The 23,289-nt window shown below is 30.0% G+C and overlaps 1 protein-coding gene across 1 annotated transcript in view; it reads left to right on the top strand.

Annotated features, from left to right (window-relative positions):
* Nucleotides 1–322: 322 nt before the first annotated feature.
* Nucleotides 323–23,289, top strand: part of LOC143239868 (splicing factor 1-like) — a 39,359-nt gene continuing 16,392 nt past the window's right edge. The window contains exons 1-4 of the mRNA XM_076481460.1: nt 323–737; nt 8,457–8,609; nt 10,599–10,674; nt 22,958–23,110. Coding sequence (XP_076337575.1) covers nt 581–737; nt 8,457–8,609; nt 10,599–10,674; nt 22,958–23,110 — 539 coding nt within the window. The 5' untranslated portion in view covers nt 323–580. The remainder of the gene's footprint in view (nt 738–8,456; nt 8,610–10,598; nt 10,675–22,957; nt 23,111–23,289) is intronic.

Below are 23,289 nucleotides of genomic sequence, written 5' to 3'. Positions count from 1 at the left end.
AAAAATTTGTAATTTATTAACTATTGTTTATAAGACAATGATCTTATTTAGCTGTCGAATTTCTGAACCTTCATGAAGAAAAGAAACGTAACATTTTCGAACTGTGCTTTATATAGATCATATTCATACACTTTTTTCTCTTCACCATTATTGTACTGTGAGATCGCTTAGAAAATGCGGCTGACTATAATAGATATTTTGATTATAGTGTTAACAGACGTGTATCGAATTTTTCAAATAGCTTTCGCGTGGACATTATGTTATTCTTTCTGGTTGAACACCCGCAGTTAAGTTCTTTTATTGCACAATAGGTAGCAGCACAAGTATATGACAGGGTTAATCAATATTTGTGATCGCGCTCGTTGTGGGTTATTGAAAAACTTTCAAAGTAACAATAGGACTTTTATTTCTTTTGATTGTTTATTAAACATAGGGTTATTATATATAGCTCATGTGAAAAACCAAAGCTTTAGCATATCTAAACTTAAGCAAAATTTAATAAACAGAAGACTGTCCATAATAACATAAGTAAAACCTGGTAACTAATTTAGGCCTAAGTGGTAAGTAGACAGTTAGGAAAATGGCGACAGGAGCTAATACCACACCTTTAGGTCGTCTCAATCCGACTTTGTCTTCCAACATGAAAACACCAACAGGAAGCTCGTTATTAAAACCAAGTTACATGACAACACAGACTTCTGGAAAACGATCAAGTGATGAATCAGGTCTTGAACTACGTGAGTTTTTGCAAAAAAATATTTAACTTCATTCAATTAATATTGAAATAATTACGTTACAAAATTCTAATAGTTTACAGGGCAGTCAGTAACACAGGTTAGGCCTAAAAGTAAAAAAAAAATTAAAAATCAAAGTACATTCATATATTAATATAAACGATAGTAATAGTAGTGATATTACTCATATTGCCCTCAATACCATCATTACAAAAGTAAATTCAAAGATATGGAAATTATCTTAATTTAGGCCTTTACAAAATTTAGCAAAATTGTGATTGTACTGACTATTCACTTTAGTAATTTTAAGAATAAAATACATTGTTAATATTATCATCATATTACTTTGTACTTTTAATATTAAGAATTTAGGTGACTTATGTGTGCATAACTTTGCTTGCTTTGAACTTGTATGAACATGAATGTATTGCATTTTATTGGTTTTTTATAAACTTACAAAATTTGAACTGAAACCAAATTAAAGTAAAATACAAAAAATTAAGCTCACAGTTTGAGTCATATAATGAATGAAACAGATAGTATTAAAAGAAATGAATGAGAAAATAGTCCTTTTATATATTAATGTAATTTTTCAGTGATGATTGACAAGGTATTCATTTATTGACAGTGATAGGATTTAGTCCTATTAATAACTACAAATGTGTAGTTTTACTTATTGCAACAAAGTTGTAGCAGATTACCACAAATATAAGTGGAAATGATTTTTATAACCAACGAAGGTCAATCAGTTTACTTATTTTTCTTAATTTATGTAATCATACTTGTGTCTTTGCTACAGTATAAATGTTTTTGTGACTTTTAATACTCATTTATTCTGGTAAAGTAAGTACATGCATTTAAGACTGAACTGAAATGTAATCTTACAGTCAGTTTCACATGAGCACAGCGAAATAATGAAATGTATTAGCTAGAGTTTGGTGATAGGCTCACTTAATTAAAATTAGTGTTTCCAGTTATTACTGTCTTTGACCATAACTATCCAAGTAATCAAAATATTGCCAGTATGATTTTTTATTATTATTTTTGATTAGCTCAAGTTTGTTTAGCTCAGTTTCCAATAATTACTATTTACAATTATTTTGAGTCTGATGTGAGAACAGTTGATTAACTGAAAATAATTGATTAATAAGCATGACATTTAATCAGTTATTGAAATAAACAAATCATCGAGCTGTAGTGTGAACATATATATTTATATTCACACAACAAGAAGAGAGATATATAATCAGTGATGTGAGACATACAGTATACAGATCATACTGTTAGGCTTAACACACCCAGCAGGTATTCCTGTCTTGGGAATTCTAAATTCTTGATCTGAATACATCTTTGTGCTGTGAGTGTGTGAATAATTTGCATGAGATACGTCTGTTTCATACTCTTATCGAAAGTGATAGTTTGACATTACACTACATCCAGTAGTGGTTCTAATGACTTTAAATTGGCTGTGGTTGTCATATGACTTGATGAAGTATATATTCAAAATTATTTTAGTATAAGTTACTCCATTCTATGAAATAAAAAAAATTATCTCATGAGATTCTTTAAAACATTTTTCAGAGAAAATTGAAAGTTACATTTACACCATTCTACTGGATTTTATTACATCTTTTTTCCATCAAAGAATATTTGAACCTGTGATCTTCAACTAAATAAAGTATCCTTCAAAGTATATACTATCTTATATCAACTTTTCTCACACATAAATACATCTTCCAATGACAGTCCTCACTTCTTTTTTCAACTCTCCTCTGCTGGTTTTTGAATATCAGTTAATAATGTTCTCACATGCAAGTCTGTTTTTTTAAAAAAAAGCCATCATTTTGGGTGTTTGTACTGATATATAATTTTATATGGCTTGAAAGCAATTTTTGTGTGTTAGTGTTTCTAGTGAAATGGGTTTTCTTGCCTTAAGCTGCAATTAGTTATCTACTTTTAACCATTTGCTTCCATACAAGCATATTTTTCACTAATCATTTTCCAGCCTTTGGAAAATAACTTTATTTTCCCCCCATTAAAATCCTTAAATATAGATTGTTGTGAGTTGTGTTGTATAGTGAATGCAGCACTGTTTGAAATTAGATGTTTGTGATTTCAAAATACTAAATATATACTTTTATACAAATTAGAAACTTAAATTACTAATATTGACAACCTAGAATATAAAAAAAAGAACCTCATATCTTTATTTTACTGATATATGGGTTATGTACTGAATCAAAAACAGTAGCCCCTTTCAACTCTTTCCATTTTTTACATTGGTCCCTTTTATATACTTCAGTATATCGTAAATAACCAATTAGTAGATTAAAATTCCCTCAGAGTGGTTTTCTCAGCCATTTTAATTTGCAAAAAGGCTACCACATTCTTCAACCCAAGTTTTGAAGGAGGTAAGTTGTGTCTTTAGTTCACTCAAAGTTTCATATTTTATAAAATTTAAAAAATCTAAGTTACAAAGGTTAATAAATTATATTGGAATTCTGTGGTATTGAGAGAGAAATTTATTAAATTTGTATAATTTTTCAAGTGTATATGAAAAAAAACCTGAAAAAAAATTGTTTTATATCGTTCACATGTAAAATTTTAAAATACTTAGCAACCTATGTCCAGCAACAACTGAGTTCATAGGTTGTATCAAGAAGAGATAATTGTTTGGTTTACTTCTTTAGTTATTGTTCTACATTTTAAGAAAAATAAGTTTAATAATTTATTTCTAAACAGTAATAACTTATATACAAATATATAATGTATAATAAATGAAATATGACTGCATATTACAAAATAGTTCATTAAAACACACCAGAAACAGGGAGGAGTAAAAGTTAGTTTTATAATACTGGATATTGTGACTTGAGAAAATGTGTACCACGTCAATGCAAGCTATGTAATGTCAGCTAGACATGACTGGAAGGTCAATATAATAAAAAATAAATATATATGTGCATATATATCATTGTGAGACTTAAGCTACTTAGACTAAACATTTGTATTTTCATGTAATAATATGTAATCATTCTAGCATGAAAAAAGCATAACATATTTTAATTTCCTGATTTTTCTTGATGGTTACGAGGCTGGTCAAATAACAGACCCCACATAGAGTATAGAAAATAACAAAATATAAAGTCTTGCTGAAAACATACATTTAAAATGTCTTTAGGAGGTTTCAGAGATTATACAAATAATATTTGAGATTTTGGAAATGAAGAATAGCTTTTAATCTTAACATGAAATAACTTTGCACTCAGACTAGTGATGAAACAGACTATTTTCACAAACAAACCTTTAGCAAAAATATTTCAGTAATAAAAATCTGATTTTCTGAATACAAAAATACTTATCCTTACTAAGTATGCCATATTTTTTGAAGATGCACGTGCTGTGTCAAAAGTTACAGTGCAAATGTGTAGAAGAACTTGCATATATTATACTGAGCCCCATTGAGAATGTGTTAAAGTTGCAAAATCCTTTCTTCATCTGAAAATTCTGAAACCATATTTGCATAATATCTAAAACCTCCTAAAAGAAACATTTTTTTTTTCAGAAAAAATTTTATTGTTATTTTCTCTACCCTGGTTCTACAAGTGCTGCTCAGTTTGACCAACTTTATAACCAACATGAAAATTTAAAAAATCTAAATTGTACATTTTCTTTATAAAATTACTGCAAATTATAACATGAAAAAACAGTTGCTTATCCTAAATAGCTTGTGATCAAGACAGTATTCATCTGTTAATACATAATTATATTGTTTTATTGCCTTTAGTAATATCACTACAAAAGTTGTAAATGGCTTGGTGTATGTGCAGCTCATGTCACTATAATGAATTACCTAATGCATGAGCTGCTTGTGAGCACACCTTGTAAAGTATTTTACATTATTTTATCTAATCTAGCCTAATAAGTTTCTAATTTTTACATTTTAATTACTTTGATGATAATAATAAAGAATACACATGAAAAATAAGTAGTTAGTTGGGTCTTCTAATTTTTGCTGTTGACTGTTGATGAAAGTTAAGCCTACTTTTTATTCTAATGGTACTGCTACAGTAAATAATTTTTATTTAAGTAAATAATGCACGTGGTCACAGAATGGTAATGTGTACAAGCAAACATTGTCCTATAAATATCTAGCTTTCTAACCATGAAATAAGAGCCTTTTAAAAACTCAGCTAATGAATGTAATTCCCATGAGAAAAATGTTTAAACTGAGGGTGAAATAAGTAATTCTCTACACAGAAAGAAATTGTAGTATATGTCATTTGATGTATTAAAACTTTGGTTTTCTGTTGGTTATAATCTGTGTAAAAGATGAGGAAAAGCTATTAGCAGTTTGTGAAAAAGAGAATGTTATAGTTGGGCATAGCAAGTGGGTCTTATTCTCTAGTTTATGGCTCCATAAACAAATTGCATTGAAGCCGATAAAACTATTCTTGCACTTACTTATACCTATATTATAATGAGTGATATACATTAAATTCCACACTTCTGAGATAGGTGGTAAATTGGAGAAGAGGGAAGACCTAGAGAACAAATGTCACAATTCTCAAACAAGGAGATATTTAAAATTTGATATTTGTTTCTTAAATTAAGAACTTAAAACTCGTAGAATGTTGATATTTGATTTATTAACTATGTTTTGATACTATTACTAGGCTCTCTGCAAAGCATTATTTCCATCAGTGCACAAATATTTTGAAATTTCTTTTTTTTGTATAGAACCACATGCTTCCAGAGATTAGTAGCTTTCATTCTGCCTATATTGTACTTATCAATTCTGAGCTTATCTTAGGTTTATTAAAATTGTCTATTTTGCTGTCTGATGAAAATGCTATGCAAGTAAATGTAAACACTCATTTTCCCTGGTGGTGTTACTCGAGTTTACTGTATTTGACCTAAACACTTTGATACAGGGGAATCTTGTGTTAGGATAAATCTGTACACTTGGAATGACTATAATTCTGTCTACAGCTTTCTCAGCACAGTATAGATTGTTTGTCAGAGTATAGTTGATACTGACACTTGTGTATTCCTTGTTTGTTTTTTATTTTTTCCTTTAAATAAATGCTTTAAAGATTCCAATAACAAGGTTTCCTTTTCAGTTTGAGTTTGAACTTTTTTTAAAATATTTTTATGTGTGTACCCATATTTAAGTTCCTGTAAGGCATTCTTTGCTGTTTTTGTTTTACTGTAAGCAGGATCTTAGAGAATAAAATATTTTATTTTTCAAACTGTATAGATATAATATAACTTCAGTACCTCTTTGTACAAGTAATATTATGACAGAAAAGTAGTTTTTTTTTGTTTTGTTTTTTAAGACTCCTGAAAATGTACCCAATAATAATCTCTCCTTCCAAATGGCAAGGGAATTCTCCATTGCACTTTGGGAAAATTAAAATGCTACACACCAAATACATTGGAACTTTTGTCAAAGTGGCATTTGGATTGTCCAGGTCCTTTGAATAAAGAATATATTGTTGTCAAGAAGTCTTTCACCTCACCATGTGACTTAGATACACTTGTTTTTAAATGCCAATTCAACTTTATAGGAAATTGAATGATTATCTTAAAGCCATGTCAATTGTATTTTTTCAGTTTTGTTGTCAGTCTGTTAGTAAACTCTAGTATAAACTAAGGTTTCATCATCTGTAGCTGAAGTGAATGCAGGTGTATTTCTCTTTTGTAACTAAAACCTTTCCATTGTCTTTTGATAGGATATATCATCAATTTTCTTTAGATTACTTACATCTACATCACCGAAGTTACCTGCTCTGTAAGGTAGCACAGAAATAACAGGTATACCTTGCTTGTCAGTTACTTTTCACAGCCAGTTTTAGTTTTTCTTACCTGAATTCCATCACTAAGTACTTCAGAACATAAAACCACTATTACTTTCTCAGGAATAGCTTCTGTAATAATCTTAATAAATTTTATACCATTAACCATCAAAATTTTAAATCAGCTGTACTCCATTTTGTTTTTTCACTTTAACTGTAGTTTTACATGCTGAGCTGTTTTCCAGTGTTGAGAACAAGTGGTGGAAGCAGAAAGACTATCACTAGCAGTACAAATGGTACCTAAAATAGTCTTATCATCATGAAATAACTTTTTAAAGCTTTAAAAGCACAACTGTATAAACATATGATTTTTGCGTAATGTACATTGTGATACAAAATAAAAACAGTAAAGATGAAATGAGTAAAATAGACACATTTATCCAAAATAAGGTACATGTAAGCCTAACAGTACATAAAAAAAAAATTAAATCAAAGAAAAGATAATACTGTATGTAAAATAACATTTATTTTTAAATTGGTACTTAAATAAAAAGGATACAAAATCAGTTATCAAATTGTCTTATAGATATTAGTAGATGTTCACTTGATGCACAGTTAACAAACAACTACATCTAAATTTTACAAGCAACTTAAAAATAATTTAAATGATCATGTGCAGAAGTTAGGCCTTTACCAATCACAAATAAATGTGTATGGAAAGTCAATGGCAACACTAATATAAAATAAGTGTAATTAAATTGCTGAATATGTTTAACACACTAATAACTATTTGAGTACAAAGTGTAAGAGCTTAATTTACATACAGACTTAGGCCTATGCAGGCAACATTTGGATTGACCTTAAAACCAGAGGTGGTATCATAGCATACTGTCTGTAAAGTGTAAGAAGTTGGTAATAAAGGATGTAGCATAATGAGAAACAATGAAGGGGTATCATTATAAACTTGAGTAATAAAGTAAAAACAACAACAAACTATTTAGTCCAAAGTTTACACCAAGTTTCTGTTATAATGTATTTTCTTAAGGTGTTCTTTGAAGAAGAAAATGCACTTTGTTTACCAAGATTCTGTTGTAGAATGTTGACAACAAAACGTTTTCACTTGCTCAACTGAAACATGTTTACAGTTGAAAGTGAAAGTGAACTGTGATGATTTGTTGTCAGTATGACAGCTCTTCCAGCCTTTTGTCATGCAGAAATTCAGAGTAGTTCATGAAGTGCACTTTTTGCCATAATCAAATTTGAATCTCTTGTTCTGAATTTGTTAATAATTAATAATCAATTTACAGTTTTAAAACTGATGTAATTTCTCAGATATATTGGATGTATGTGTAATAAAGCAGTGCTTGTAATGTTGCTAGTCTAAACCTTTTGAAATTGAAATACCCTGGTCATAACAACTGTGAAAATCAGAGTTATGTGTGAGCCTATTCTGGATGAAAAACAACAGCTGATTACATGAACTTGGTGATATATTTGATGATGATTCAAATAATCCCTGGCAAAACCCATATTACAGGGACTGACAAGTATCCACTACCTGTGGAGGCCTTATGCTGAGAGGTATAATTTACATAAACATGTACAGTAATGTTTTGAGGCAGACATTTCCAGAAACTAAAGTTTCTCTGTATTGTATATTTAGTTAAGTCTGTGTAGGTTAGGTATGTACAGTTTTATATCAAATTGTAATGACAGCAGTTAATGTATCCACAAAACTCTGTTAATTTGTGATTTGTTCACTTCCATGAATGTTTCCACAGTTCATTCCACTGTGCAAAACACAACAGCAAAAGGCTGTGATATTAAAGAACAACAACTCCCCTCTGCAAGTTGAAAGTAAACAATTATTGAGACACATACTACTTACATGTATGAATGCACTGACATAAACATTTTGTTACAGAGTCTACTAACTGGCCTCCTGAAATGCCCGAGCGATCTAGAAAGAAAAGACGTAGCAGATGGGGAGGGGATGATAAAGACAAAGTGTTTATTCCAGGAATGCCTACTGTATTACCAAGCAGTCTATCTTTTGATCAAGAAAGAGCTTACCTTTGTAAGTTACACTTGTTTAAATAATTTCATATATTTGTATGTTTTCAACTTCTCTCTTATATTTGTTTTGCTAAATATTTGTATGGGAACCAGCAGTATAAGTGCATACATATTTTTTGTTATTGTTTTATATGCTGTTAACAGTTGTAAACTTTAAATTATATTTGTGACTTGTAGTGCAAGCTGTAATTATTATATAGTAATGGGTCAAGTCTAAGAAACAGATACTTCATTAAACCTATAATTGTTTTTTGTTGGCTCATGTTTATTTCTCTCTGACTGTATCTTCAGAATTCAGATTATTTTTAATTCACATTGCATAGAAAATGTGTCTTGCTAACATAATATAGGGCTGTATTTACTCACTTTCATTCAGTAATTGTTCTTGAAAAGTGAGTAAAATTATAAATAAAAAATTCATTCATTTGTAGTTCAAGGAACTAATGTATCACAAATTATAAAAATTTTATAAGTGTTTGAACTTTTGAGAAAATTTGGTTAATGAAAGGTTTAAATTTCTCAATATGTATGCACAACAAAAGATTTAAATTTTTCTAATTATCATGTAATTAAAATTTTCATTTTTGGCCTGATTTAGTTCTATTTCATATAGTGTTCAAACTGTAAAGGTTGTTGTATGAAGTACTGTTTTACGTTATTTAATGTGTTTACAGTGTATGACAGATGACTTCATTATACATTTATTTTGGGTTGATTTGTCTTCTAAACATGCAAGGGAACTTTAAACAGTTATAGCTGAAGTTTTTTTTGGAAGATTTTTATGGTATTTTTATAGTGAGTAATATATTTTAGGATTTCAGGAACCTGTAACTTAGAAATGACCACCTTTCACTTATTTTACCTGAGTATTGTTATGTTTTAGGAAAATGTTAAATTGTAGGCTGTAAAAATAATATATATTTAAATATAGTCATGACTTGTTACAATAAATATTTATATATATATATATATATATAAATAGTTTTCAAAAAAGTTTTTATTTGTGAATATAAATTTTGCTGCAATATTTGTCATTGATATTAAAGATTAAGGTTGACCAGCTGGTGTCATAAAGTGATTAATACTCATAATATTATTACCTATACAATTTAGTAGTGGTAAATTTATTTTAAAAAGTAACATGAAATAAACACAAGTTGTTTTGTAAGAAACATTATTGTGAAAGTGGTGTTTTTCAAACAGCATGCTGTTGAGTTAATACATTTATGTAATTCTTACTCGGGTGCTGTGAATTATGAAGATTTTTATTCTCTTGTTGTTAAGAATTAGTATAATTAATTGAAGATGTGTTTATTGCTTGGCAAAGTGCAGAATATGACTTTTTATAGTGTTAATATGTAGCAGATATAATCATTGACTTTTTAATAATTCTGTATGCTGTGTGTGTAACATTGTTATTACAAGTTGTAACTTTAAAACTTCATCACACAGGTTGTTTGGAAACTAACATTTTTATATGTTAAAGTTATATATGACATGTATTTAAGGGCATTTTATAAATATTCTATTTGAGTAAGTATGGTATTAGAATAGGTAAGGTTTAATAATTGAACTATCTTTGGTTGGTAAATGGTAGATTTATTTGTGAATAGTCAATGATTATATCTATTACCTGAATATTTGTTATGAAACTTTTGAAGATTTTGATACATCTCTCCCTCTTTTTTTTTTAATGTAACTGCTGTTAAACATAGTTTTATGGCATTTTGTGGTCTTGAAACCAGATTTAAGAATTATTTATAACAATGTTTTATAACTCCCTGTGTTATATAATTAAGCATTGTTTGTTTTTTACATTTTAAAGGATACACTTATGATGTAACTATTTCAGTCAATAACCAGGTCTAGATTACTATAATTTATTTTCAGGGTAGTATTTATTTGCAGATATTCTGTGGCTGATTTTTTCGATGAGGCGTGTTGTAATTTTGGGGGTTTGCCCCCCTTTTTCTAACCCCATCTATTTCAGTGCAACTGCAGATTGAAGAAATAAGTCGCCGTCTTCGTACAGGGGACCTTGGAATACCACCTAATCCAGAGGACAGGTTGGCATATCCTGTGGAATCGAAAGCTTTAACTGGTTTTTTCTTTCTTTTAATCCATTTTAATCTATTTTCAGTTTTGACAGAGTGAAGATAAGCATTAATCTCCAACTTTATCTCTTATTACATATGATAGTCTTATTTGCCATGTAAGAAAAACTGACACATATCATGGTCCATATATGAGATGAAGGATATGCTCAGTTTAATTTACACTGTAGTTCAGAAACACCAGTTTTCTAATTGTTTGTTCCTGGTATTCATGTGTGTCAACTATTAATGAACATGTAAATGTAGAATGTGAGAAAATGCTGTGACATATTGAAGGTTTTTGAAGACTTAAAATGCATGTTTATTTGGTTATTTCACTAGTCAGTCATGTTGTAATAGGTTGTCTTCACCTGGTGTCAAGACTTTAAATTTAAGATTTAGAAGTGCAGAATACAGATTTGTGGTTAACATTATTAATCCAGTAATTTTTATGTTTATTTTGTTTGTTTTTAGTTGTATTGTTTGATCAATATTTGATTTATTTAATATATTCTACATAAGAAAATAAGATATGTGATAACAGGTTTCAAGTATAGTTCTTTTTAATGTTTCAGCTCAAAACTAGCTAACTATCAAAACATATTACGTTTGTCCAAATATAATGTGTATATTATACTACAAAATACAAAATGTGTAAAACAACTAGACTGTTCTCAGTGAAATGAAAAGTGATACTGAACTGATAACTGTAATAATGCTTGAGAAAACAAGTTATTTGTGAAGTTGCTGACAACACCAGATATTTATGAAACATTGTGATCTTAGGTACTGTACATTATAGTATACCAAATTGAGATAATTTTAGAAAGTATTAAATTCACTCCACTGAAACTGAAATGTAGTCGTATTAGCAAAATGACAGATATTAAAATGTCTTAAAACTTTGATGTATTGTCAGTAGGTACAATATGAATGTCATAATATAAGCATAAAATCTTATTAAAAAGAATATTCTTGGTCTTACACTACTGACATTTTCATTTCTTGATAGGTTATGCCAGTAGTGTGTTATTGGAGCATGTTTGATTACAACTATTTGTTAAAGGACATGATGTAAAAGTATAATTCACCAAACCAGTCTGAGTTGTGTCTGAGAATATTTTTTCACTGTTACATCTTGTAAATTAGGTTGGTCACTGTACAAGTCTTATTACTTCCTTTGAGTGCTATAAAAAACTGCTATTACTTTTAGAAAATACCAAATTAAGTGGGCGAGTGTTAGGGCAGTAAAATAAATGGTTTAACCAATGGGTAACTAGAGATGAAAAGATGCTGGCAAAAATACTGAACAGAAAAAAAGAAATGTTAGTAGATTTTTGTTAGTTTTTTTTTTTTTTTAAGAATATTATGAAACTGTGAATTAGGCTTAACAGAGTAAAGTTATAAAGTGTCAGTGTTTTCTTAATGATTGTAAATAAATAATCACGTTGGGAAGCTTTTATATAACAGTTACAGCAGAAACACTAACAACAAGGCTGAGAAATATTTAAACTAGCAAAAATAGATTCCTGAAAAACATAAGCAATTAAATGTTGACTATGATTAATTTGGTTAATTTAAATATTCATTATCAATTAACTTGTTAGGTCTCTCAGTGTGTTCCAACTAATATCAAACATTCATCATCAGTCAACTTGTTGGGTCTCTTGGTGTATTTCAACTAATGTCAAACATTTACCATTAGTTAACTTTTTGGGTCTCTCATTGTATCCCAACTAATACCAAATATTCACCATTAGTTTGCTTGTTTGGGTTTCTTGGTGTATTCAAACTAATATTAAACATTCACTATTAGTTAACCTGTTGGACCTCTCGTTGTATTTTAACTAGTGTTAAACATTCACCATGAGTCAACTTTTTGGGTCTCTCAATGTATCCAAACTAATGTTAAACATTTATCATCTGTTAACTTGTTGGGTCTCTCAGTGTGTTGAGACTAATATCAAATATTCACCATTAATAAACGTGGGTCTCAGTGCATTCCAACTGATATCATACATTCACCATTAGTTGACTTGTTGGGTCTCTTGGTGTATTCAAACTAATACCAAACATTCATCATTAGTTAATTTGTTGGGTCTCAGTGTCTTCCAACTAATGTTAAACATTCACCATTAATTAACTTGTTGGGTCTCTCAGTGTATTCCAACTAATGTTAAACATTCACCATTAGGTAACTTGTTGGGCCTCTCAGTGTATTCAAACTAGTATCAAGCATTAACTGTTGTTAGTTAACTTGTTAGGTTTGTCAGTGTATTCCAACTGATATATTTATTGCTGCAAGTTTTCATCAGAACATCAGTTACACCCAGTTGACATCATCTTTCATCATGTTATCCTTAACCTCACATGAGTTGGGAACAGTACAGCAGTGAACTTGTGGCATAAATTACTTTCTTACCAGATGATTTCTGCACATAGCTGTAGCAGGAAAGATTATAATGTATGTAATTGAGTTGTGTGTTACTGGAACAGTCAATTGTAGTATGTTTTGGGCACTTGTGATTTATTATTTGACCTGGTTTTTTTTAAATATTTAACACTTAGGGTTATACTAGATGTAAGTTTATGTTATGGGGGGTGGATAGTAGCTTGTATAATCTTTTTATAAGTTTTACTGTCATCTGAATAAGGATTATCATGTATATAGCATTTGGAATAATATTCATATAGACATCACTATATTTGATAGTTTCTTATAATTTGAAGATATAATCCTAATTCTCCACCTTTTTTATCTTGCGCACCTTCCTTTAGGTCCATATTTACAGAATGTTTGAATGATTTGATAACATTATTTAATTTCAATACCTATTAACTACCTATTCAACATATAGCAGATATACATAAAATTAGCTTTGCTTACTGTTTCTAGTGCAATCAAGGCATTTTGTCAAATATTAGGGTTTTTTTTTCATCATATATTTAACATAGTTTGTTCAGTCAACATTACTAATTACTTGTCCAGGTTATCTGAATCAGGGTTGAGTATATTTATCAGAATAGTAAGTATCCAGCTTGAGTTTAACAAGTAGACAGGATGAGTAAATACGTTTGTGTGAAAGGTGAACACCAATTTTGATTTTAATTTTAAATAAATGCTAAATGTACATCTTTTGCCATGACCTATTGACCTGGAACCATGTTCATAAACAAATAATTAACCAACATGTAAAATGAGCATCCACTAAGTTCAAGAAACCAGTTTTTAAAGACATACTTTTTACACTTTTACTGCTTAGAGAATCTAGCACTGCACCTCAACTGTTTCAGGTATACAGTACCGAACAGGCTACTAAGGTAAGAATTTGCTAGAAGCTGTAACATTTTGCTCATTATGTTGTGTGTACATATTACTGATATTGGTTTAGTGACTATATTCTACAGTTGACAAACTACCTAAACTCAGCCTGGGTAATTAGGTTGTTCTGGTATTATCTCTTTTATTGTGAAGTACTCATTTTAATTCAGTGGTGATAATAGAAAGTTATATTAGTTGAAGCCTACAAATAAAGTTCATGTTTATTATTATAAGTTAATAATTTAATTTTGGCTAGAAGTGTTTTAATTTTATTTACTGTCTCACATGCATAACTCTTCAATGCTTTTTCACTGACATCTATGGAAAAAGTGTCATTTAAGATTGCTTTCGCTTTGGAATTCTTACATATTAATTCACAATGCTGTTACATGGTTTTTGGTGATATGTTTATTATGTTTACTATTTCCTCTTAGAAAACATGGTTACTTTGTTACATTATATATTTTTCCTTCCTAGTTTTCCATTGTTCACTCTTAATAATAAATTCATCCTTCTGCATTAGTGTATTAAACCATTTTTTGTGTCTTCCATGGACAGAATTTAAATTTAAGACACCTCACTACACAAGTATATGCCCTACCTATCAGTATGATTTACAGTGCTCTTTCCAGTGTTACTTTGAATTAAACTAGTAATGAGAAATAGTCTTCAAGACATTGTGCAAGGAATGATATCAGATACAAATTGAATAAAGAGGAAAGTTTAACAGCCAAGAAAATGGTTTTCAATGTGACTTAACTACATAAATATTCAATTTAACGAATGAATAAATGTTTTCTGATACAAAAGTTAAATAGACTGTGTGATAAACATAGTGTTGTGGCTCAAGTTGAGTTATGTTGTGCCAAATATTAAGTTATAATTATTTGTAAAATATACAAAACCTTATGCTGCTGCTTTTTTGGGGTGGGTAGAAGATGTTGATATTTCTCTCAAAACAGAAAATATATTAATTTCAGCACATTTAATTTCTTGTCTATTCTTTCAACATTTAAAACATTTTTTAAAATGTTTTTTATCTTTAGAGTGGATATTCCAATCAGTTCTGTAGTACATCTTGGCTTTCAAACATTTTAAGGTGGTTTTATTAATACTTACACTCTTGTTTACAGGTTTCTAATTTGAGCTTGTTTTAGGTGATATATTTCTCTATTAGACTTTTGAAAGCTGAGAAATATATTTGCTTAGGAACCACTTCCATCTGAAGTAAACACTTTGTCTGGATTATGTGCTTCACATTTCTAATACTGTTTTGGACTGGTCTCTTGGTTCTTTAGAGGACAACTAAATTATTTGTATCAGTTTTTCCAGATATGAAAGTGTATGGCATCTGGATTCAACATAATTCCCCCAAATTTCTTTTTCAGCACACTATTAACAATAACATTATTTCAACCTTTAGACTTTGCAGTTTTGCAAATGATGTGTGAAGGTATGTTTCACATTATTAGCTTATTTTTACTTCATTTGTGTAAGTGATTTATGAATGATTCACAGAGATTATATTGAAATGTTTTCTACTTTAAGATCTAAAGAAAGATAAGGAGCAACAGTTCCTTACAAGAATATAGGACTCAGTTAGTTGAAATGAATATGTGGGAACCAGCACATGGTAGTAATAACTTTGGCCAAACACCGTCATTATTACATACAGCAGTGCTCAGCTGAGTTTTATATATTATAGTGTAATTCTTGGTGATGGCTACTTGTCCTAGATAATTAAGCCTCTTGTGTACAAGATGTTTGTTTGTTCATGCTATAAACCTGTTTTTAAAATAACTATAAAGTATTTCTTCTTATAACTTTGTGAGAGATCTTAGAAAGATATTGTTTCCTTTAATCCAGCTGGACATTGCTTTTAGTTCTTCTAGTCTAACTGACTTAATATATATAATTAACAAATGTATGTCAGTGATGTGAATAATCAGGTGTTCCCATTAATATAATGTATTCTGTTTATTTTCACGTGGAGAGGACCAAGTAAAGGCTGAAATTTGCAAGTTATCAGGAGTTCACATGTAACTGTACTTGTGATGTTACTCTGAATAACAACCAGTTAATAAGTAGCTTCTGGAGGTATTTCTGACTCCCTGTAATGGTTATATCAGATCTATGAACACTGACTGAGAAGTTTTAGTTGGTATGAAGTTTTCATAGTATAACCTTAGTGTTGGTTGTCCAGGACAGCAGTAATATCTTGTCCTACTCCAGTGTAATGTAAAAAGTGATTTGTTTAAATACATTATGGTTAAATAATTGTGTGTCATGATTACTTGTTCTTTTATAAACCTACTTCTTCCTAGTTTGGTTTTTAGCTGATGTAAAACATGTAAATGTGTTTATATGGTTTCTTTTAGTGAACTTATTCTGTTCTTTAAAACCACTTAGAATACTTGTTTATAAAAGAGGCACTACTTTTCCATGTCCTCAGTGTAATATTTCAACAAGGTTCATTATATAGCAGGTATTTTATGTAGAAACAGTGACGTGTTAGGGTATGTTTTAGTAACCACTTTTCCTTGATATTATGTGATACCTTATAAGCCCAAAAGTCCTTTTGAGCAAATAAATTGGGCATTTAAGAAGAATAAACTTTATATATATAGATTGTTATGGAACCAAGATAACTGTAGATAATTATTTCCACATTCCTATTAGTTATCTAGTGTGGCTTAAAATCAGAAGTGTGTAAAAATAATATCTGTAGTTAACTTGTTTTTATGACAAATTTCAGACCTGTTGGTATTTCTAGTACTTTACTGAATTTAGGCATTTGAACTGTAACTTGTTAATGTAAAAACTGAAAACAAACTTTGCTTATACATAAACATATGTCAATTTCTTGTTTAAGCATTTATTTGGAAGTCATTAATATTGTATAGGTTGTATTTTGCCTCTAATAGGGTTTTAAAGTAATGTTTAGAATAAAATTTGTATGCTAACTTGAAACTAGGTACACCATTCTATAATTATATTGATACTAAATTAGGTTATTCGATTGGTAGCTGACATTTTAACATATTTAGCCTTTCCTACTTTCAAAGTCAAGAAAATTCATTTTTTGCAGTTTGCTCCCTGTCTCTCTCTCTCTTATGTTTTGCCTTTATTGTTGATTTACAAAAACAAACTGCTTTTCATTTTGAATAAGTTATTTATGTGCCACTAAGTTTTTTGGTGGTGGATGTTAATTTAACTAAAATCTCCATGCACATACCTGGTGTTGGTCAGTGTTCAGCCACATAAAGGGAAGTGTTCTATCAGCAGGGCAGGGTGGTTGTTGTGTTTAATATCAAAATAGTGTTTTCAGGTTACTGTTATCTATAAACATATTATTTTCATAGTTTTGTTATGTGAACTAAAATGTACTTGAGTCCTTAATTTGTCCATGAGTATAATAAATAAATAAAAAATAATTTTTTTTAACTTTTTGAATTTCATTATTTATATAGATTGTTCATCTTTCTCCATAAATTTTTAAAACCAGAAAGGTTGCTTTCAATCTTGACAGTAATTCACAAATAAAGATATTACATTTCACTTGATGTGTCGGTTAGTTATTCATATATTATTGAAATGCCTTCATTGGTTTTCTTAGCAACTTTCAATGCCTATTGCTATTGAGACTGATTTTGTAAGGCTGTGTTCTTTTTGCCTTTTGTGTCCAATGGTCCTTATTACTTATGTTCACGTAACGTAAACAATACTTGATTAATGGGTCACATTAAAAGAGTATGTCTTACCTTCATCTTGGAAGGGTGGAATCATTATACAAGATCATTCTTTCCACTGTTGTCCCTCTTCAGTTAGATGTCCTTATCTACATGGTGCTGCCAACTTCATCCAGTTTACACCCAGTATCAGTGATATATTCTTCAGACAAGTGTGGAAAGTAGAGTTACTTCATCCAGTTTACACCCAGTATCAGTGACTAGATATATTCTTCAGACAAGTGTGGAAAGTAGAGTTACTTCATCCAGTTTACACCCAGTATCAGTGATATATTCTTCAGACAAGTGTGGAAAGTAGAGTTACTTCATCTGCTTTGTTTTCATGTCAACATTTTTCAAGTTAAATCTTCACTTTACCATTTTTTAAAAATGTGTTGGGCTGTTTCACCGTCTTGAGTATTTTCTTCTGTCATCCATAGGAGGGCAGGCCATGAATAGTTGACAAAGAGCATTAACAGACCTGTAGGAGAAATCTTTAGTTATTAACTCCAGTGTTCAGTGTTTGTAATGGTTTTATTTGACTATATTGTTCTACTATTATACACACAAGTTTTGGAATGCTGAATTCCTACATGGGAGTTGGATTACATCTTGTTTAAAAAAAGAATGGTTTTCATACCTGATTTGTGAAAAAGAACCAATGCATCCTTAACTTGTATATCATTTGATCAGTGTTATTTTAAAATACGGGATGGATATTGCTGCACAATTAATTTGTCAATCAGTAAGATGCGAGTCAAAAACTTATACAGTATACAAGTAACTATTTCTTTCTTATTTTTCAATAATGTGCCACAATTATGATGTTATATGTTATGCAAAAAAACCAGCTGCATACAAATGAGAGATAGTATAGCATTGTGTAGCATAACTCACCTATAAAGAATTTATAGAGGGAATAACAGAGATGCATATACAGTATTATGTACAAAGTATGTGAAAAAGTAATAAATACTAGACTAAAACAAACAAATATTCTGTGCTTGTATTGTTTAAACACTTGGCTATTTTGGATGAGGTCTGTAATTTAAAGGTTTACCCACATACCAAGGGGCTCCTACGTTATTATACAGGTATTCACAGTATTCAGTGCAGGTTTTAGTTTGACTAGTTTTTGACTGACTTGCCACTCTTAAGACACGTGCTGTTTAAAGCTAGAATTATAACATTTTATTTCACTTTTGTCTTAAAAGTTGTTTCACAAGAGAATTGGTATGACTTAATATTAATTCTTACTGTCCAAAATATCTAAATACATGATGTACAGGAACACAAATAGTCACCAAGCATAGTTAAATGAGTCTATAATTTTCTCACAGCAAAAAATATCTTTAAAATCATAACTGTAGATAGATTACACATTGTGGAATTTAACACGAAATACCACCATATGGGTTTGAATAGATGTTTGTGTGTGTATCTTAAAAATGGAATCCTAGAACACAGGTTGTTAGACTGAAATACTTTGTTACTCCAGCCAGATTACAGTGTTCACCACTGCTTAACTTGTTGGAACTGTTAAACCCCATTCCTCATATTTTTTGACTGCATGTGTTTTCCTAATAATTAGATTGCATATTTGTTCTGTTACATTTTATATAGTCTTTCACTATAACTAGTTGGGCACACACTGTTTTTTGTCCAGGCAACAAGCACAGGATGGATGCCATATTTGTCTGAGTGACAACTCCAGGGTGGGTATCATTTTTGTTAAGGTGACAAGCAGATGATGGATACCTTTATGAATTTTTGTTTTATACAGTATGTCAACTGGTTGCATAACGTATCTGGCATGATTATTGCCCATGTACCTGATGTTCAGTCTTATAGTACATACAGTTTGGCTTATTTAGAGATGTGGAAGATAAATGTAGCTTGGATTTCTGTTAGCTTACTGTCACCATCAGATACTGTTGATGGGATTTGGTATAAAGACACTAGCATGGATTTCTCGAAGATGTCTTAATCCACATTCAGGTGATCCTGGTATGTTACGTACATGTGTTATACAACACATCTTTTCTTCTTCAATGTGACTTTAGTGTGAGCACTGGAACATACTTAATAAGTAGTATGTTAAAAATTAGTGGTTTTCTGGCTAGCCTCAATTCACTGAATAGTACAGTTGACTCGACTGAATAAGTTTTGATTTTGCTGGTGATATGTAAGTTGTATGTAAGGTTCATTGGTTGTTTGGTTGATGTGTAGGATATATGTGAGGTTCATTGGTTAATATGTAGGATATATGTAATGTTCATTGGTTGATGTATAGGACATATGTATGGTTCATTGGTTGTATGCAGGATATTTGCATTACTAAATCAAAGGTTTAACATGTGAAAATAGTAAAACAGATGAATATTAACAGTTTTTAATGATGAAACAGCCTGTAGAATCTCCAGGTATCTGTTATTATGTATATAATCTCCTAGTGTTAAATAGAATGAAAGTATTTGCAACCAAATGTGGTGGGGAAGGGTAAAAAAAGTGACTAAAGTGTTGTGTGTGTACTATTTCCTACAAAAAGAAAGAAGAAAGTAAGACCCCCCCTTAATGTAGTTTTGCCTATAAACATGTTGAAGAATGGACTTGTTTAGAGATGGTCCACAGTTGGAAAGAATGATCTAAAATTGAGCAAAATGTATACAAGTGGTCCTACACATGATACATCACACTGCTTTAAAACAATGATCTGGTGAAGAAACGTCTTCATTTCTCCAGATTTATCATAGTCATTGAATAATGAGTGAAGGAACTTTTGTTATAAATATTTATTTTGTTGTCATTATTTGTTGGTAAATTTCCAGCTTTACAAAAAAGTTGAATTTTCATTAAGTGAATCAAGAAATTTAGTTTTAAGAATTTCAGTAGTTATATGAATGTCAATTTTTCCATTTACTGCTTCACACATTCCACGTTAAAAATTCATAATTCTAACTGTTGGTAGATGTTAAATAACAGATTGTTCTAAGGATGTAACAAGTGAGACATTTAGTTACATTACTCATGAAGTTAAACGTGGTAATTATTGTCTAAAATTAAAATGGGACATTTTTATCCAAGAAACTGACAGTGACCTGAACTGTTACTTCTTGTTTACAGGTTTCTGTCCTTAAATTTTACTACAGTACACCAGTTACAAATTTATATTCTGTCATTTTATATGGTAAATTATTCTTCAGTTATGTTTGGTCATATTTTTTTTTTATAATCCTTCTGGGAGTTAGTCTATGTAACCACAAATCTACATAATGTTTTTGTAAGCTAAGTTGCTGTATATTTCATTACATAATGTTGATCATTTTTGCTTGTATAAAGATTTTTTGTTAACTTGACATCTTTTGATAGGCATTCCTCATCGTTGGGTTTATTCTAGGTAGAATAAAAATCCTCTTATAAGGTTGTCTACTGAATTTCGTCATTAAAGAAAATGTTTGCTATGGTTTCATTGAATGTATTATTTCCGAACTTTTAGCCAAATTGCCCTTCTAATTAAACTTCACAAATCTCTTTCCAGAGTTTGTTATTCTATATTTAAATATTTCTATGTTTTCCAGAGTTAATTAGTTTTCTTTGAAGTTTTTATAGTGAACTCCAGCTGTTATAGTTTTGTGTGTGATATATATTTTCTGTGATCCAGAGTTTGCAGTACTGTAGGTCAGCCTTTAGTGATGACGTTTGTAAGGAACGTGAAATGCATTGACACAATGTTGAAACTATTCTGTCATTGAGCTCACCTCTGTAGGAAATCTAATGTTAATAAAAGATGTGAAAGTGGACTTCACATATCTAGTAACGTATTAATTGTACATGGAATCATTCTTTGTCATGACATTTGTTAGACACCTTCTGTGGCCACATAAGAACAGGCTTTTTTCAGCTTTTGTAAACAGTATGACTAACCAAAATACATTTAATTTCTAATTTTCTAGAAAAAGAAAGTTCATTTATGCTTCTAATTGTATGTAGTTGTCAAGAATGGCTTTAAAATATCCACTGCACTACATTAAAACCACTCTTGATTGTAGTCAGTTGCACTTCCTAATTTTAATGAAACCATTATTGAATTCTAGTAACCATGCCAGCATCCATTGTTGATATCTCTAATAGGAATATAAGGCACAAGTTGAATTGTTGTTTAATGTGAAACACTAAAAATGTTTAATAATTATAATTCAAACATGGTAGGCTAAGAAGTATTTTTGAATAACCATCAGGTGTTGTCTATTAATTGTAACAAGGTTATGAAACAAAAACAACACTTTAAAAAAAAGACTAAAAGACCAAGATTTGGGAATATCCAGTTTGATATGAACTTATTAATAAGACTCTCCTCCACACACAGGAGGATATAAATACATTCCAATAACTTCTGTGGATGAATGTGGAGTTTTGTAATGGCATTGTAATACTATTGCATTGATTTTATCATAGTGGTTTTAGGGAGTGTACTTTAATGATTTTGTTAAAGTTGATTTCAAAAATGTATTTATTTTTCTAATTAATTGGTGACTTTCAAGTTTCACCATATTTATAAATGTAAAATGTTGAGGAACTTGTAGCATTATTTTACATGGTTAGTTTCCTTTGTGCCACATGCTATCCATATCTCTTAGTTACACATTTCTAAAATCTGTATTCTGTACAATGTTCAGGTAATCCATAAATTGTTGTAATATGGTGTATTAGTGTCATTGAATGTCGAACCAATGAGTATTAACATGTTTTAGTGTAATCATTATATTATACATATTAGTAACAGAATATAATGTTGAGTCCTATGATACAGAATACACAAAAAAGTTTTGGAGGAAGTAAAGTAATATGTGGATTGACAAAAATATTGTTGACAAATATTTAGACAAATAGTAATGTAGAATTAATTACATCGTGTTTCAAAGGAAATTGAAAACTGATTTTCATAGTTTAATTCAAACCATCCTTAGCATTTTATAAATGATTTTAAATAGTTCTTGCTTTATCATCCTTTTCAGAATAAAGCTGGAATCAGTGGGTTTTATAAATAGTTTGGATTAACCTTAAAGGTGCTTTTTTTAAAATAAAAAAATAATTATTAATGTTCTTAAAAGGTTTGAAAAATAACAATCCTCTTCTGTGGTATGTTTGTTTTATTGATAGAAGAAGCTAAACAAAGTGTCACTATCCTTTCACTTTATATGTCCAGATCTCCTTCACCTGAACCGATCTATAATAGTGAGGGCAAGCGTTTAAACACGCGGGAGTATCGTGCTAGGAAGAAGCTCGAAGATGAAAGGCATAGCTTGATTCAAGAAATGTTTTCTATCAATACAGATTATAAACCACCTGCAGATTACAAGTGAGTTTAAGTGTCAGTGGTTTGAACAAAATAATTTCTAATTAATTAGTTGTCTCTAATTTTAGTGCTGTTTTTTAAGAGTTAGTATATTGTGCCTATTTTAAAATTATTTTTTGTCCATTCTTGTTATTTTGATGTTTACCAATTTTTTACTTTTCTCTTAGCCTAACTAATTTTTT

Source organism: Tachypleus tridentatus, chromosome 13 (genome assembly GCF_004210375.1).
Source record: "Tachypleus tridentatus isolate NWPU-2018 chromosome 13, ASM421037v1, whole genome shotgun sequence".
NCBI classification, from domain to species: Eukaryota; Metazoa; Arthropoda; class Merostomata; order Xiphosura; family Limulidae; genus Tachypleus; species Tachypleus tridentatus.
This window is presented reverse-complemented; position numbering and strand designations above follow the sequence as displayed.